General features: G+C 53.4%; 1 protein-coding gene and 1 non-coding gene across 5 annotated transcripts in view; both read left to right on the top strand.

Moving 5' to 3' along the window:
* Window positions 1-2,222: 2,222 nt before the first annotated feature.
* Window positions 2,223-2,297, top strand: LOC132535043 (small nucleolar RNA SNORD24). Its single transcript, XR_009546827.1, has one exon. It is a non-coding gene; the product is annotated as a small nucleolar RNA SNORD24 (small nucleolar RNA).
* A 4,017-nt stretch (window positions 2,298-6,314) lies between these two features.
* Window positions 6,315-17,551, top strand: part of ANKK1 (ankyrin repeat and kinase domain containing 1) — an 11,496-nt gene continuing 259 nt past the window's right edge. Inside the window, exons 1-9 of one of the 4 annotated variants that reach the window (XM_060180045.1) lie at window positions 6,315-6,466; window positions 6,799-7,034; window positions 10,630-10,924; window positions 11,598-11,749; window positions 11,924-11,973; window positions 12,510-12,665; window positions 13,340-13,458; window positions 14,012-14,048; window positions 15,977-17,551. The exon at window positions 15,977-17,551 is cut by the window's right edge and continues 252 nt beyond it. In XM_060180045.1, the coding sequence (XP_060036028.1) occupies window positions 6,853-7,034; window positions 10,630-10,924; window positions 11,598-11,749; window positions 11,924-11,973; window positions 12,510-12,665; window positions 13,340-13,458; window positions 14,012-14,048; window positions 15,977-17,268 (2,283 nt within the window). In that variant the 5' untranslated portion in view covers window positions 6,315-6,466; window positions 6,799-6,852 and the 3' untranslated portion in view covers window positions 17,269-17,551. Of the gene's footprint in view, window positions 6,467-6,573; window positions 6,593-6,743; window positions 7,035-7,595; window positions 7,690-10,629; window positions 10,925-11,597; window positions 11,750-11,923; window positions 11,974-12,509; window positions 12,666-13,339; window positions 13,459-14,011; window positions 14,049-15,976 lie in introns of those variants that run through there. The other 3 variants (XM_060180046.1, XM_060180047.1, XM_007536071.2) reach the window with 3 other exon arrangements.

Here is a 17,551-nt window from a genome sequence, read left to right as displayed (position 1 = left end):
CAGGGAAGTAGCCAGTTCTCTGCTCCGCAAGCATGAAGGGGAATTGAAATTCTAACCCCCTTAAGGTTTTATCTGAAAGCCCTGCTAATCCATCAGCAGTCTGCTAGATAACAGTTTACATCTCCCCCCAGTATTGGGTTACCTTCCCATCTGACCTGGACAACAGGTTGAGAGGAGGGCTGGGTGTGACGTGCAGAGACCAGGCTGAATTCTCTGTGAAAACGTGTGTTTGGGGTGCGACTGGGGGACCCTGGGCCGGTGGTGACATCAAACACTCCTGAGCCAAGGTCACTGGCACAATGATTTGAACACACAGTTTCCCACTTCCTGGCGGCAAGAGCTTTTATTACTATTATTATTACTAGTGACTTAATATTGATTTACAAAACTGTCAGATAATAGGAGTATAATTCCATACAGATCCCACCACCAGAGTTCTGTGTCCCATCCCCTCCATTGGAAACTGCAGTAGTTCTCCTAAGGTCACAGATACAGGCTGATTCTATAACTATATCTATGTATATATGTATGTTTTTCCTGTTTTTTTTAAATATTTATTTATTTATTTATGAGAAGGACAGGAGGAGAGAGAAAGGACCAGACATCACTCTGGTGCATATGTTGCTGGGGACTTTATCCACTGTGCCACTTCCTGGACCACTTTCCTGTTTGTTTGTTTGTTTGTTTTCCAGTGGCGCTGCCTTCACTTCCTTTCTAAGTCACCCTTACACCTGTTACTACTTCTGGGTGCCTTTCCTTTTTTTTTCTTCTTTCTCTCTCAGATAAGAGAAACAGTGCCTGGCTTCCTCTGGTGTTTTTCAGATTCGCTTCCCTTTCAGTGATAGCATAAAAACAAGATTCCTGGTAACACACACTTTTGGTCTTGATGGAGTGGGAGTACAGAGCCCTCTGGTTTTCTCCCTCTATTATTTACCCCTCTGGGAGTATGGACTGAAGATCTTTATGGGGTTCAGAAGGTGGGAGTTCTGGCTTCTGTAATTGCTTCTCTGCTGGACATGGACATTGACTGGTTGATCCCAGCCTGTTTCTTTCTTTCCCTAGTGGGATAGAGGTGGAGCTCCAGGAAGTATTAATGAGGTCATCAAGGCAAAAGCTTTTGACAGTTGTAGGGACATGTGCCTTCTTTGTAGCCCAGAAGGGAAAGACAAAGAGACATTTCCATTATGGCTAAAGTCATCCTGAAGTTTCTTCAGAAGCCAAATTTGATTTAGCTAACACAGACCTTTCCATGGGCACAGCTCCCAAAGATATCTTTCAGCCTCAGGCAGAGCCCTGATGAGTGGAAGAAATATTAGTCAAAGCTCTGCCTTCAGATCTCCACGCCTGTGTGCTCGCCCAGAGGGCTCTAGGGGGTGGAGAGTCAGGAACACCTACCGCTGGTGTTTGCTGGGTTTTGTTGACTTGTTTCTTCTCAGACAGGTGTACTTGCTCCTAGAGACTCTAGAGAAATAGCCCTTCTCAGGGACCAGGCGGAGGAAGAGCAGATGCAGGGGAGGGAATAAGGTTCACTAAAACGAAGTAAGAACAGTTCTGGAGGTGGTCAGTTAGGGAGTCCCCCCAATATAAGTCACCCATCTCCCCTGTGAAGAGCTTTGGAAAACCAGCATCATCCTAAGTGTCAAGAAGCTAAATGCTGAAGTCCTGTGTTTCAGGAGCCAGAGTTCCTATTGTCAGGTGTTGGTATGCATGAGACCCCTTCTGTTTCATTTGGTTTAAATCCCCCCTGCTTAACACTATTCTATTTACATAACCACTTCATTCTATTTATATAACCGCTGTTAACAAGCACCTCCCTCCAGGGCATTGGTTCAATCCCCACTGTTTCATGATATGTTTTTGCTCCACCCCCCCTCCTTGTCACACTCTGATTGTCACCAGTCACTTTTCTCTCCACCCTCTCTATGTCACACCCTGTTTCCACCCTACTTGTCAAGTATATATAAAGACAGCATTGTGAGTTTTAGAGTACTTTACCTTGAGTTTAGCTTAGCTCGGCTTAGATTGTGCTGCGTCCTGCATGAATAAAGAGATACTGCCTACAGCTCAACTATGAGTCCCTGGTCGTCTGTTACCCGCCCGTGAAGCCAGCCCGGCGAAAACAACCTAACCCGTCGAAAACGACAGTCAGGATTATGGCCACAGGTCCCTTGTGACCTTAGATGCTTGTGGCACTAAACTGAGTTCATATGAAAATAAGAAGCTGCAGAGGATGTGAAAGAATATTTGCCATCTGAGAGACAGTGACAACATTCCAAACCACCAAGATCTCTGATGCACCTAACCCTTGGGGGTCGGGTGGTAGTGCATCGGGTTAAGCGCATGTGGCACGAAGCGCAAGGACAGGCATAAGGATCCCAGTGCTAGTCCCCGGCTCCCCACCTGCAGGGGAGTCGCTTCACAGTGAGTGAAGCAGGTCTGCACCTGCTTCTCTCCCCCTCTGTGTCTTCCCCTCCTCTCTCCATTTCTCTCTGCCCTATCCAGCAACGACGACAACAATAATAACTACAACAATAATAAAACAACATGGGCAACAAAAGGGGGGGGAAAGAATTTAAAAAAAAGAAAAGAAGAAGCAAATGTCCCAAGAGTCCTGTCACCTCAAGTAACCAAGAAGGGGTGTCTGAGCTTCTCTAGGAGTTAGAAAGGGAGCATGATAACCCCACCAGTGTGCCTTGGAGCTTCTCGCTTCCCCAGAGCCCTTCCCCACCAGGGAAAGAGAAACAGACTGGGAGTATGGATTGACCTGTCAATGCCCGTGTTCAGCGGGGAAGCAATTACAGAAGCCAGACCTTCCACCTTCTGCAACCCACAACGACCCTGGGTCCATACTCCCAGAGGGATAAAGAATGGGAAAGCTATTGGGGAGGGGATGGGAATACGGAGGTCTGGTGGTGGGAACTGTGCAAAGTTGTAACCCTCTTATCCTATGGTTTTGTCAATGTTTCCTTTTAATAAATAAAAAATTAAAAAAAAAAAAGAAAGGGAGCATGAATTTAACTAATCACGAGGCAGGCTGGAGGTGTGAAGACATGAGCTGTGATTCCCTTGGATGTGGGGTCACCTAGTTGGAAATACTCCCAGATGGCAACTGTGAGAATGTTGTGGTTGTGCTGTTGTGCATAAGTCACCCTCCTCCTCCCTCCAAGTCCTTGCAGCATGGGTGTGAGCCAGGGAGAGCTGGACTGGGAAAGGACCTCAGCAGGAAAAGCTGCTTTCTCCAGTGTGCAGTAGAAGGCTCGGGGCGCTTGGGCGCTGGGTAAGAAAAGGAAACGATTTCCCTGTGGCTGGTTTCATGTTTCTTGCATCTTGTCTTCTTGCTTTCCTTACTGTTTAACAAAGCCCATTCTTTTAAAAAATATATCGTCTTTGTTTAGTGCCAGGGGATTGTGAGGCTACTTCGGATTCACTGAAGAAAAACAAAGTGTGGCTGTGGAGATGGCTCAGTGGGTGGAGCGCAGGCCTTGCAGGTGTGAAACCCCAGGTTCAGTCCCCAGCATTGCAGGACAGCAGAGTGCTTTGGCTTTCCTCTCTCTCTCACACACACATATAAAATAAGGTAAATAAGTCTTTTTTTAAAGGACACGTTCAGGGGGGAGCCTGGCAGTGGTGCAGTGTGTTAAGCGCACATGGCGCAAAACACAAGGACCGGCGTAAGGATCCCGGTTCAAGCCCCCAGCTCCCCACCTTTGGGGGGGGTCGCTTCACAAGCGGTGAAGCAGGTCTGCAGGTGTCTATCTTTCCTTTTCTGACTCCCTTCCTCTCTCCATTTCTCTCTGTCCTATGCAACAGTAACATCAACGACAACAATAATAATAATGACAAGGGCAACAACAACAACAAAAAGGGAACAAATGGCCTCCAGGAGCAGTGGATTTGTGGAAAGAAAGGAAGGAAGGTGAAACTCCAGCTCAAGGCTGCCTACTGGCAGCCTGACTTTCTTCGGGTCTTCTCTTTCCCTTACAGCCTCACTTCCTCTCCACACCCCACCCTGTCACACCCCTCAAGGCCAAGCTGAAAGTCAGAATTCCTTCTGCAACTGCCCCAAACTTCTTTTCCCTTGGGGAGTGTCCTCAGAAATCATCTCACCAACCCCACCCCCCTCTTCCTGCTAGAGTCCTTGTGATCATTTATGATGTTGGTGCATGCTTTTATAAAGAGTTTTCCAAGCCCTGGACTTTGCTGATGGATTCGAGGAAAATGGTGTCGAGTCTGGCTGGCCCAGAGCAGTCAGATCTGTCCCTTCCTGAGCCTCTGCTTTGTGTCCACTCTACCTGGAGCCATCAGCTGTTGTCATTTTAGCCAATCCTGGTAGGTCCTGTGACAGTTCCCACTCTTAATATTTATTTTATTTATTTATTCCCTTTTGTTGCCCTTGTTGCTTTATTGTTGTAGTTATTATTGTTGTTGTTGTTGTTGGATAGGACAGCGAGAAATGGAGAGAGGAGGGGAAGACAGAGAGGAGGAGAGAAAGATAGACCCCTGCAGACCTGCTTCACCGCCTGTGAAGCGACTCCCCTGCAGGTGGGGAGCCGGGGTTCGAACCGGGATCCTTATGCCGGTCCTTGTGCTTTGCGCCACCTGCGCTTAAGCCACTGCGCTACAGCCGGACTCCCGACAGTTCCCACTCTTACATGCTTGGAGGAGCTGGGTGATTTGCCTGTGGTCATTCTGTCAGTAATTAAGTGCCTTGGGTTAGAACCCAGCCTGCTTCCTTGACAAGGCAGAGCATGGCCAGTGGGGCCTCAATGAAACTGCATATGGAAGCCCCAGACTGTGTGGCCCATCCAGGGCCAGGGGTGGGGTTCTGGATCTAAGGGGCCTGACCAGTAGCGGGCTCCAAGGGGCATTCTGTGCCCCTGGCTTTGGAACCCTCCTGCCTCCCACAGTTGTATGCCTGCACGCTTCAACTATGAGGACTCCCTTGATGAGGTGTCCTGACTAGAGTGAGCTCCAGAGATGCTTCTGAGAACACTAAGTTGGTCTTTTCTATGGTTTTCTCTGAATGGCCATTTAAAAATAAGCAAATCAAGAAGGTGACTCTCTGTCTCTCTGTCACCCTTCCTCTCTTGGTTTCATAGAACATGCCTTACCATCATGGGGCCCTGGCTTTGCTCCTTGGCCCCATATGGGAGTTACATAGATGGTGGAGCAGTGCTGTGGTCTCTCTCTATCAAGCATGCATGTGACCCTTGGTTCATTCCAGGCACCATATAAAAATAGAATAAAATTTGGCTAATTAGATATAACTCAGTAGATATTGATCGAATCACCTTATCTGATCAATCAAATCACCTGGGAGAGCATGTTGAGACTTAGAAGGTACTAGCCGGCTTCCAACCACTGTCCTCTCCTGCCTCAGGCATTGTAACACAGTGACCCTTTCAAATGAGGGTTCTATCATTCTTCCATTTATAAGTGGAACGGCCCACTGGCTGGTGAGTGCAAGGGAGAAAGCCAAGGTCTAGCTGCAGCCTTGACTGAGGCCTGTGCTCTCATTTCTCACCCCTCCCTGCTCCCACTGCCTCCTTCTAGCCTCCCTCTGGGAGTTTCACTTCCTGGGTGGAGGCTCCTCCTTCCTGTTCACGCTCCTTTTCCTGACCTGCCTTTCCCTCACCTGAGCATGTAGCCCTGAGCAGGCGCAGCCTGCCACAACTTGTCCTGTAATATGTCTACTGGGTGGAGAATGGGGACAGAAGGGGACTCCCCTGTATGAACAGAGCTTGTCATTCTGGTTTGGGGAAAGGCTCCCTAGATTCCAACATAGCATCTTCCAGAGTATTGTTCTGCCGCCTCGGTCTTAAGAGTTTGCATGTGTGTGAGGAGGGTGGGGAGGGAGAAGAAGGGAGATCTGAAAAATTGTGATTCCTCTCCAAACAACCCCCCACACACATTTGTTTTGATAATTCTAAGTCCAGAAAATTCTTTAATTTTTTAAAATTATCTTTATTTATTGTATAGAGACTGCCAGAAATCTAAAAGGAGAGAGAGAGAGGACTGCAGCCCTGCTTCACCACTTGCAAAGCTTTTCCCCTGTAGGTGGGGACTAGGGGCTTGAACCTAGGACCTTATGCACTATAGTGTTTTCATTCAACCAAGCATGCCACCACCCGGCCCCTACTCCAGAAAATTTCCATCCCTGATCTGCCAAAACAAAATATGTTGGTAGAATACCAAGAGCATCTTGAGGAAAATCTTGTGGCTAGAATAGGCTGTTGTGTCTGATGGTCTTGGGTCATGGTCTGTCTATACCTACATTTCACAGTTCCGGACCTATCAACAAATGAAACCCAACAACTGAGGTGGCACTGAGTCGGCCAGACCAGAAAATCCCAGCATCTTTTCACTTCTTTCTGGGGAGGTGTGGGCGCCAGGCCCCGCCCTGCTCCACGCCAGAGACACCCTCCCTCCCCAGTACCTCCCTGAACCTGCATAACCCCTGGAGCAGGTGAGTGCCATGTATCAATCAACTTCTAATGAGGTTGAGGGGGAGGAGGCAGTGAAATCCACCTGACTCCAGACTTCCAACTTCAGGGCAAGCCTCTCCCCAGTGCCTCCCAGCTCCAGGCTGAAGGTGGGAACAGAGCCCACTCCTCAGGGCCGGTCCTGTGTGGCGGGGGTGCGCTGTCTCTCTCTTGGGGTGCTGCCAGGGACAGAGCTGCCCCTCCTCCAGGCTGGAACTCCCTGAGGGTTTCCCCGCCTCTGCTGTGCTGGGCTGCTCCTGAAGGAAGGAGGAAGTTGGGAGGGAACCTCCTCACCTCCCCGCCCTCCTCCCTGCAGGACGAGCAGGAAGCCAAGCAGCCAGAGTCCCTGCCACAGGTGGGGGCCTCTGCCATGGCCGCGGACGTGGAGCAGCGGCTGGGCAGCCTCCCCGTCTTCACCCGCAACGACTTCGAGAGTGACTGGTGCCGGTTGGCCAGCGGCGGCTTCGGCCAGGTGTTCCAGGTGCGCCACAAGCGCTGGCGGACCGAGTACGCCCTCAAGTGCTCCCCCTGCCTCCTGCCTGAGGCCACCAGGTACTGGAGGGGAAACCGAGGCAGGCCCGGGAGCCCCTGAGGGAGGCTGTGGCTGCTACCAGGGGGATTTCAAGCTGCTGGGGCCTGAGCTCCCTGGGCTGTCTTCAGGTACCTGGAATGCAGTGGCCACACCCCCTCATAGATCAAGGCTGGCTGGCGCCGCCCTCCCAGACAACTTTGTTCACCTGACTTAACTCATCTGAACCATCTCATCTTCTAACTTCTGGGTGTCAGGGTGGAGGTGACAGCTTCCCAAGGCTCTCTGCGCCCCCACCCACCACCCCAACTTCAGAGGAGGCAGGCAGGGCTCCCTAGGGGAGGCGGAGCTGTGAAGAACCCCATTCTTCCTGCTTATGCCTCTAGCTCTCTGCTGCAACTCCTGACCCCCAAGGAAGCTTGGGGACATAGAAGTGCCCAGTTTCTGGTGGCTTGGCCAGAGGATCAGGCCTGCAATGCTGCTATTCTCTCGCTCCTTGTTTGGGTCTCTGCCCCTCCCATGTGCTCCCCAGAGCCTCTGAGGCCACTCTTGCCCAGGCTCTGTGTGTATCGCTTCTGTGGCAGGAGGACCTGCAGAGGCCATGCCCTGAAGGTACCTGCTCTGATGTCCTCCATGACCAGTAACCCCACCCCCAGTGTCAGAACCCACAAGGTCAAGGTAGTCTCTCTAGTTCCCATTACACCCCTCCCTTCTGAATGGGGGCAGAGAGAGGCAGCCCCAGATTCACCCTCCCTCTCTCAACATCCTCCAGTTGACCTGGGAGGAGGACTAGATTATTCCAGGATGTGTTCAACTTACTTATAGCCTTTAAGAAATATTTATTTTGGGAGGCTGGGTGGTGGCGCACCTGGTTGAGTGCACATGTTGCAATGCACAGGGACCTGAGTTTGAGCCCCCTGGTCCCCACCTGCAGGGGGAAAGCTTTGCAAGTGGTGAAGCAGGTCTGCAGGTGTCTCTCTCTCTTCCTTTCTCTCTCCCCCTACCCTCTTGATTTCTGGCCATCTTCTATCTAATAAATAAAGATAATAATTTTTTTATTCTTATAAGCAAAGAAGAAAGAATGACAGAGCTCCGCTTAGTTCTAGCACATGCAGTGTAGTATGAGGAGCTGAATGTGGGGTCTCAGGTGTGCATGTCTGGAGCTCTACTGCTGAGCTCGCTTCCTGGCCATTAATAGCCCAAGAGGTAAAGAAGGAAAGGACAAGGGGTCAGGCGGTGGCACAGGCAGTTAAGTGCACACGTTACCATGCACAAGGACCCAGGTTCGAATCCCTGATCCTCATCTGCAGGGGGAACTCTTTACAAGTTGTAAAATAGTGCTGCAGGTATCTCTTTTTCCTCTCTCTCTCCTCCCCCCCCCGCCCTCTCAATTTCTCTATATTCAATAAAGCAAACATTTTTTTAAAAGGAAACTTAAAACAAAAGTACAGAAGAAAGGACACAGAGGGCATCAGCAAGACTGCACTATTAGATGAACAGTCCCTCCTGGGATTCTTCCTCCCTGAGTCCTGGGAACAACCTGGGATTGGGTGGGGTGTGGGGGGGGGTGGAGAAGGGAGAGTCTGTGCTGCCTGGAGGTGACTTGGGTCCTCCCTCCATGCCTTCAGCTGGCACCATCCACTCAGCCACCCTGTCTGCTCTCCTGCTCCAAGCCAAGACTGTGGCAGCCCCTGGGAGGTGCTGGGGAGAGCAGGCATGGACTATCTTCCTGAAGCTTCCAGCCCAGAGGGAGAAAGACACACATCTGAAAGCCCCACACAGAAATGCATTTATCACTGTTCCTATTGTCACTGTTGTTGTTAATCCAGGACTTTTTTTTCATATTGAAAGAGCAAGATAGGCAGAGAGAGAGAGAGGAGAGAGAGAGAGAAGAGAGAGAGACAGAGAGAGAGAGAGAGAGACAGAGAGAGACAAAGACACAGAGAGAGAGAGAGTTGCTATACAGCACCAAAGCTTCCTCCAGTGCCATGGGGGCCAGGTTCAAACCTGGGTTGTCCACATGGCAAGCAGCACTCTCTCCAGATGAACTCTTTTGCTGACCCCACGATGAAATGTCAATGTGCTCCTGGAAGAAGCACAAGAGAGGAAAGACCTGTGGTTTGCTGAGTGCTTACTAATAAGAGACTTGGAGATCAGAAAAGGCCTTGCTGGGCCCATGCTTATTCTGCTTCGTGAGAGATGTTTTCCCAGTTCCCATGAATGCTGGCAGGACCAGGCTGCAAACATGGCAGAGGTGCAGGTGGGAAGGGGCTGGAAAGTCAGCACAATTGGAAGCTGACCAGCTCACCTTCCACTCCTGGAGGGCTTTAGGCTGGCAGGATATTGGGCTAAGGTGCATAGAGCTTGTTTGTAGTGTCCTCTGACTACAAAAGCAGCTTTGCAAATACTGCGCTCTTAAAGGTGCCATTTCCTCTTATTGCCCATCCTTGAAGTCCCCAAACAATCTATAACACTTTGCATATTTACTGTCCTGAGGGGCACACGCAGGGAAAAGAGCCAGGGCGTTTTTTTGCAATTGCTTGCTCTGGAAGGCCTTCCCTGAAGTCTTGATTCCTTGTTCAGTTCAACAAGGATGTTTTGTGAGGGATTCACAGGGATGAATAGTTAAGAGTTTATCCAGAAAGTGGAACAGCATGGAACCCAGGCAGGTCACACTTGAGGAGGAGAACAATGCACTGAGTGATGGGGAGAGAGAGAAAGAGAAGGAGGGAGAGAGAGAAGGAGGGAGAGAGAGAAGGAGCAGAGGAGAGATAGAGAGAGCACCTGAAAATGTCCTGCAAATGACTCCTTTAAAGTACTGACAGAGGCTAAGGTGGGCTTGCTTTTTTTTTTTTTTTTTTTTTTGCCTCCAGGGTTATTGCTGGGGCTCAGTGCCACAAATCCACTGCTCCTAGAGGCTATTTTCTCCCCTTTTTGTTTTATCGTTGTTGTGGTTATTATTATTGTTGTTGTTATTGATGTCATTGTTGTTGGATAGGACAGAGAGAAATGGAGAGAGGAGGGGAAGACAGAGGGGGAGAGAATATAGACACCTGCAGACCTGCTTCACCGCCTGTGAAGTGGTGCTTGTGAACCCTGCTGCAGGTGGGGAGCCGGGGGCTCGACCCGGGATCCTTACACAGGTACTTGTGCTTCACACCATGTGTGCTTAACCCGCGGTGTTACCTACCTCACGACCTCCTATTGCTTTCCTTCTTCGTGGATGTCTGCAACCTCTCATTTTCTGTATTTGCACTCTCCTTTTCTGATCAAAATAGCACTACGTGATGTATTAAAACAGGTTAAATACTGGTCCCGCAGGGCCTCACAGTCAGCCGAGTGGATAAGCCCAAGAACGGAGCCTGCAGACAGTGGTGAGGTTTGTGTAGTTGTGCAGGAAGGGCTGAACCTGCTCACTTCTGTGTTTCTTGTCTCCTTGCTACTAGGCATCTGGACCTCTGTTGGGCATCCTCTCATGGCCCCCTTTCCCCCTTCGCCACCCCATGGGCTCCTGAGGCTCCACTGGTCCCTGCCTCTGGCCCCCAGCCCAGGTGTTATGTACTGCCAGTCACTGTGGTGATCAGTCATGAGTCACCTTCCGATCCACGCTCTCCCCAGCTCCGATGTCAACTGCCTCATTGAAGAGGCGGCCAAGATGGAGAAGGTCAAGTTCCCCCACATCGTGGCCATCTATGGGGTGTGCCAGCAGCCCCTGGGCATCGTGATGGAGTTCATGGCCAATGGCTCCCTGGAGAAGATGCTGCCCACCCACAGGCTCTGCTGGCCACTCAAGTTCCGCGTCGTCCACGAGACCAGCCTGGCCATGAACTTCCTGCACAGCATCCAGCCGCCACTGCTCCACTTGGACCTCAAGCCAGGCAACATCCTCCTGGACAGCAACATGCACGTCAAGGTGAGGGCCTGGGTGAGCCCGCCACCCCCTTTCCTGCCAGAGTCTCCCAGAATGAGCGGGGCGGGGGGATGCCTGCTGCTGGCTGTGAGGCCCCTCACGGATTTTAAGCTGCTGGAACTCACACTGGAAACTCAGTGATATGGTGCATGAAGCTGGCTAGCAGGGTGCCTGTGGAGACCCTCCACCTCAGCCTTCCATTTCTTTGTATAAATCGGTTCATACAGGAAGAGAGAGAGAGAGAGAGAGAGAGAGAGAGAGAGAGAGACCTGAAGACCTTTATCACTCATGAAGCTTCCCCCTGCAAGTGGGGTTAGAGGGGCTTGAAGCTGGACCCTTAGGTATGGTTATGTGTGCAGTCAACTTGATGCACTACTTCCTGGTCCCTTCTCCTTTCTTTCCTTCTCCCTCCCTTCCTCTTTCTCTCTCTCTTCTTTCTGTCTCCCTTCATTCTCTTTCCCTTCCTCTCTCTCTCTCTCTCTCTTCCTTTCTTCCCTTCTTTCTACCAGAGCACTGCTCAGCTCTGACTGATGGTGGTACTGGGGATTGAACCCAGGAACTCTTGCACTCAAGTCCTACACACTACTGCTCTGCTGTCCCCCTGGCCCTCTAAACCCTTTTGTGGAGGCAAGTCTCCCCACCACCCCATCTGAGCCTCTGCCATGCCCCCTCCCAGATCTCCGACTTTGGGCTGTCCAAGTGGATGGAGCAGTCCACACGGCGACAGTACATCGAGCGGTCGGCTCTGCGTGGCACCCTCAGCTACATCCCCCCTGAGATGTTCCTGGAGAGTGACAGGGCCCCGGGGCCCAAGTACGACGTGTACAGGTGACGGCGGGACTAGTAGCCTTGTTTCCATCTTACCCAGACCCGGGGTCCTTGGAGCAGGGCCGGGAGGGTGGTGGTGTGACCTTCCCTATACATTGGGGCTTGGCTGGAGCAGCCTGAGGGGTGACTGTGGTGTCTGGGAAAGTCACCCAGGGAGCACTGTGCCCTCTGCAGCTTCGGGATTGTCATCTGGGAGCTCCTCACTCAGAAGAAACCCTATGCAGGTAGCAAGCAGAGGCGGCACCCTGGGGTGGGGAGCTGGGAGGGGCTGTGGAAGGGTTGGGGGCTTGTGGGGCAGAACGAGTGGCAGGTTTGAGTTGGGGGGGCGCTCTTCCCTGCCCTCCTCCTGCTGGGTCTCTCTCTCTCTGGCCCCTGCACCCAGATACCAGGAAACCCCTTATCAGAATGCAGGGTCCAGCTGGGCTGAAAGGAGCAGCTGCAGCTTGGCCTATAGGCCGGACCCACTGTCTGTGGACAGCTAAGACCCACAGAGGAAGGTCATGTCCACACCGGGCCTGGGAGCCAGCTGGGCCAGAGAGACTCAGCATGAACCAAAATCTGGAAGAAAGGCCAGTACTTATAGTCTTAGTGCCTGGAGGCCCCAGGCTGGCAGACACTCTTGGAACAGCTCGAGGCAGAGCTTCATAATGGGCTGACAAGATACCTGCGTGGCTGGTGTCCCCACTGTGCACAACCCACCCTGCCCTGGGGGTCCTCAGCCCTGCCACCCAGCCCTCTCCCTAGCTGGCCTCACCCACAGGCTGCAGCATGATGACAATCATCATTCGAGTGGCCGCAGGTGCACGGCCACCCCTGCAGCCTGTCCCTCCGGAGTGGCCAGTCGAGGCCCAGCAGATGGTGGATCTGATGCGGCGCTGCTGGGACCAGGACCCTGAGAAGAGGCCGTGCTTTCCAGGTTCTCATCAGGCCTGAGCTGAGCATGGAGGGGAGGCCAGGGTGCAACGGTGCAGAGGGGAGGTGGGTGAGGCCCACTCACAGGAGACACACAGGGAGAGCTGTACCCTAGAGGACAGGCAGAGTCCACATCTTGACACTGGGGCTGAGCAGCCTCAGACCACAAGCTGGCCTCTGTGTGCCCCTGTGTCACCTGCAGGAGGTGGCAGAGAAAGCCCTTGTTGTCCCCTGGCAGCTGAGTCCTTTAGCTCAGCAGGGCTTGCCAGGACCCCTGCAGTGGCCTCATGTGTATACTATCCTCAGACCCGAGAGCACAGGCTGGGGCCTTGAGGTCCTCCAGCCCCACAGGACCAGAAAACACACAGACGCATACACACACACACACACACACACACACACACGCACGCACGCATACACACACACAAGTGTGTGTGTGTGTTTGTGTGTGTGTGTGCATTTAGGCATCTCCTGGGCCTGATGCCCCCTTCCACTGAAAACTGCTGCCCTTCAGAGCATCTCTGGACGGCCCCTAGATATGTCCCTGCTGAGCCCAGTCTGGGCCTAGGTTTCCTGCCTCCTGGTGCCCGGGTGTGAGTATAGGCACAGATCTGGGGGGGGACACAAGAAGCGTGGGGGCATCTGTCAGCCTGTTGCTTCTTACCCCGCCCCTGGCAGACATCATGGAGGAGACAGACATGCTGCTGTCCCTGCTGCAGAGTGCGGTGGCGGCCCCCGAGAGCGAGGTGCTGGCCAGGAAGGTCTCCTGCAAGCCAGGCCTGGGTCGGCCCCTGGAGGTGAGGGGCGCTGGATGAGGCCTTGGAGTGCCAGGATACGACACAGACAGCTTCTTCAGGGCCACCTGGTCAAGGGACCTGTGGAGACTGGGGCTGTGTTACTTGGTGGGCCCCCTGGGGACACTAGTTCCTCATTGGCACAAAGGCACCCTAGGGTGGGGACCACTAGAGGGCTGGGGCCCTGAGGAGGCCCATTGCATATGTGATTTACACAGCACCTGTCTTGCAGGGGAGAACCTGGATTCCCCACTGGGTGTGTCAATGCCTGCCACCACCCACCCCCCGTACTGTCCTGCCCATTCCCTAATGTAAGGACCCAGTTGGGGATTAGGGTACAGCTTCTGGCTGAACCCACAGAGCTGCCCAGCCACAGGGGAAATCAAGGCCCAGAATAACCTCTCTCAACCCCCTCCTCTCAAGGTCCAGCTGGTGGTGGGGAGAGAACAGGAAGTGGGGCTCCTGGCCTATAAGGGTGCCTGAGAGAAGGGGTGGAAGGCCAGACACTTTAGCTAAACCTGGTGACTTACCACCCACTATCTTCCGATGCCCCCAGGTCAGCAAGGATATCAGCCAGGAGCTGATGGGCAGCGGTGAGTCCAGGGCCCCAGTGGGGAACAGAGGGCTCCCCCTAACTTTGTTGGTGTGTGATCCCCACCCCTAGAGGACCTGATTCTGCTTCTATCTTTGGCTTTGTGTCCTTGTAATGTGTAGCTCTGCCCTGCTGGCCTAGGAGGTGGAACACTGGCTTTCAACCCTGGCTGCAAGTTAGAGTTCTCTGGGGGGGGGGGGGGATGACAAAATACCCCAGTGCTGGTCTGAGGCATGTCTCATCCCAGAGAGAGTGGACCTTTTCATGGTGGGTGCTGGCCTTGAGCTCCAGCAACACATGAGAGGACCAAGAACAGCACCAAGGGAGCTGGCTGTTGGAGCAGTTTGGTGGCATCTCTCCTCTTTAATTCTACCTTTAATTTAAGAAAAGAAAAAAAAAAAGGAAGGAAAAATTAGCCCCAAGCACCTCTCAGAGGCATTGTGCATCTGTAAGGCCCTAAATTTATACCCCAGATATGCATTAGAAAAATAAGAGATTAAGGGAGCCGGGCGGTAGTACAGCGGGTTAAGCGTAGGTGGGACAAAGTACAAGGACTGGTGGAAGGATCCCGGTTCGAGCCCCTGGCTCCCCACCTGCAGGGGAGTCGCTTCACAGGCAGTGAAGCAGATCTGCAGGTGTCTGTCTTTCTCTCCCCCTCTGTCTTCCCCTCCTCTCTCCATTTCTCTCTGTCCTATCCAACAATGATGACATCAATAACAAAACTACAATAATAAAAAACAGCAAGGGCAACAAAAGGGAAAATAAATAAACAAAGAAATAAATATAAGAAAAACAAGAGATTAGCGGATAGCTCACCTGGCAGAGCACATACTTCACAACGAATTCATGAGCACCCCAGTTTGAGTCCCTGGCCACCACAGGGAGCACCTGCATATAGAGACTTCATGAGAGTGGAGTGGTGCTGTGGCATCTCTGTCCTCTCCCTCTCTCACTTTTTATCAAAAAATAAAAGTAAAGACCCAAGTTCAAGCCTCTGATCCCCAACTGTGGGGTGGGGGTGGGGCTTCACAATGCTACAGGTATCTCTCCCTCTCTGTCTCTATATAAAATGAATGAATGAATGAATGAATGAAAAATAAGTCTTCCAGGAGTGGTGGAAACTTGTAAACACGGTGACCCAGTGAAAACATGGTAAAAAAAAAAAAAGGAAAGAAACACCCCTGAGCTAATGAAATCCAGATGCCTGGGGTGATGGGGGCAGTGTTTTATCTGTGAGTGCATGAGGGTCAGCGACCATTGCTGCTGACTGAGATGCTCTGCTGGGCAGAGGCCTCAGGACTCAGTGTCCACCTGCACTGACCAACCCCCTGGCCCTGGCCTGAACATTTCTTCCCTATGGGGCCTGTCCTCTTCCTGGCAGAGCAAGGGGGTACATTGCATCCTCTTGTAGGACCAGAACCTGGAGGCCCAGACTGACAGCCGACTGAGGGCTTGATGCTGAGGGCTGGTGTCAGGATTTGCACCCAGGGCCCTTGGCTTCTCCATCCTCACTGCAAGGGCAGGAGACCTGGTACAGAGACCTGGGCCCTCAGGGAAAACTCTTCCCATGGGTGGCGCCTCCAGGGGAAGCGGGGTGGTCTGATGATGTTGGGCTGGGTCAGTGACCTATTTTTTAAAATTTTATTTATTTATTTTTAGTGCTACCAGGATTATCACAGGGGCTCAGTGCCTGCACTACAAATCCACCACTCCAGGTGGTCATTTTTTTTTTCTATTTTATTTCATAGGACAGAGAGAAATTGAGAGAGGAAGGGGAAATTGAAAGGGAGAGAGACAGAGAGAGACCCCTGCAGACCTGCTTAACTGCTGATGAAGCTTCCCCACTGCAGGTGGGGAATGTAAGGCTGGAACCCAGGTCCTTGCACATAGTAAGGTTAGCTCTCTTATCATCCCTCTCCCCACCCCCAGCAGACTCGGGAGAGGACTGGAAGCGGATCCTACAGTTCTCCCACAGTGGGAGCCTAGTGCCCAGCCCGCAGGAGAACAGGGTGACGCCATTGCACTTCCTTGTGGCACAGGGCAGCCTGGAGCAGGTGCGGCTGCTGCTGGCCCACGAGGCAGATGTGGACGGCCAGACGGCCTGTGGCTACACCGCCCTGCTGATCGCTGCACAGGACCGGCAGCCCGACCTGTGCGCCCTGCTTCTGGCCCACGGTGCCGATGCCAACCTGGCGGATGAGGACGGCTGGGCCCCGTTGCACTTCGCTGCCCAGAACGGGGACGACCGTTCGGCCCGCCTGCTCCTGGACCACGGTGCCCGGGTGGATGCCCAGGAGCTGGAAGGCTGGTCCCCACTGCACCTGGCCGCCCAGAACAACTGTGAGAGCGTGGCACGCCTCCTGGTGTCCCGGCAGGCTGACCCCAACCTGCAGGAGGCCGAGGGCAAGACGCCCCTCCACCTGGCCGCCTACTTTGGCCATGTTGGCCTGGTCAAGCTGCTGGTGGGCCAGGGGGCAGCGCTGGATGCCTGCCAGAGGAACCTGCGGACACCCCTGCACCTGGCGGTGGAGCGGGGCAAGGTGCGCGCCATCCAGCACCTGCTGAAGAGTGGGGCCGCCCCTGACGCCCTGGACCAGGGGGGCCACAGTCCCCTGCACGCTGCAGCTGCCAGGGGGAAGCACCTGGTCTGCAAGATGCTGCTCAGGTATGGCGCTGGCCTGGAGCGGCCCACCCGGCAGGGCTGGACGCCCCTGCACCTGGCCACCTACCAGGGCCACCTGGAGGTCATCCGCCTGCTGGCTGACAGCCATGCCAACCTGGGGGCGCTGGGCGGCATGGACTGGACCCCCCTGCACCTGGCTGCCCGCTATGGGGAGGGGGTGGTGGTATCTACGCTGCTACGCTGCGGGGCCAACCCCAACGCCGCCGAGCAGTCGGGCTGGACGCCCCTCCACCTGGCTGTGCAGCGGGGCACCTTCCTCAGTGTTGTGGACCTCCTGGAGCACGGGGCTGATGTGCATGCCCGCAGCAAGCTGGGCTGGACGCCTTCCCACCTGGCAGCACTGCAGGGCCACACAGCCATCCTCAAGGTGCTGGCCCAGGCGGGAGCCCAGCTGGACACCCCAGGTGGCATGGGCTGCACCCCCCTACAGCTGGCACTGTGCAGCCCCAGGCCAGGTGTCCTGGCTTTCCTGGAAGGCAGGGAGCCCATCGTCACCATCCTGGGTGGCACAGAGCCAGGGGCCCAGACAGAAGTGTAGGCCACCTGGGGGCGACTTACCTGTCAGAAGAGGGAGGGAGCTAGCAGAGAGGTAGAACAGCAGGTTTGCATGCCTGAGGCCTTAAGTGCAGCTCCTAACATCAGCAGGCTCTGTCTCTCTTAGCAAAATAAAACAAAAAAAGTCATTGTTTTTTAAGGAAGGAGTAGAGAAGCTGGACTTTGGGGAGGACGCCACCCATACCTGTGCTTCCCACCTTCCCCTTCCACCTGCTCTCTGAGGATGGAGGAAGGGGAGAGGCAGGGCTGAGGTTGTAGGGGGGCCC

Source organism: Erinaceus europaeus, chromosome 20, assembly GCF_950295315.1.
Source record: "Erinaceus europaeus chromosome 20, mEriEur2.1, whole genome shotgun sequence".
NCBI classification, from domain to species: Eukaryota; Metazoa; Chordata; class Mammalia; order Eulipotyphla; family Erinaceidae; genus Erinaceus; species Erinaceus europaeus.
This window is presented reverse-complemented; position numbering and strand designations above follow the sequence as displayed.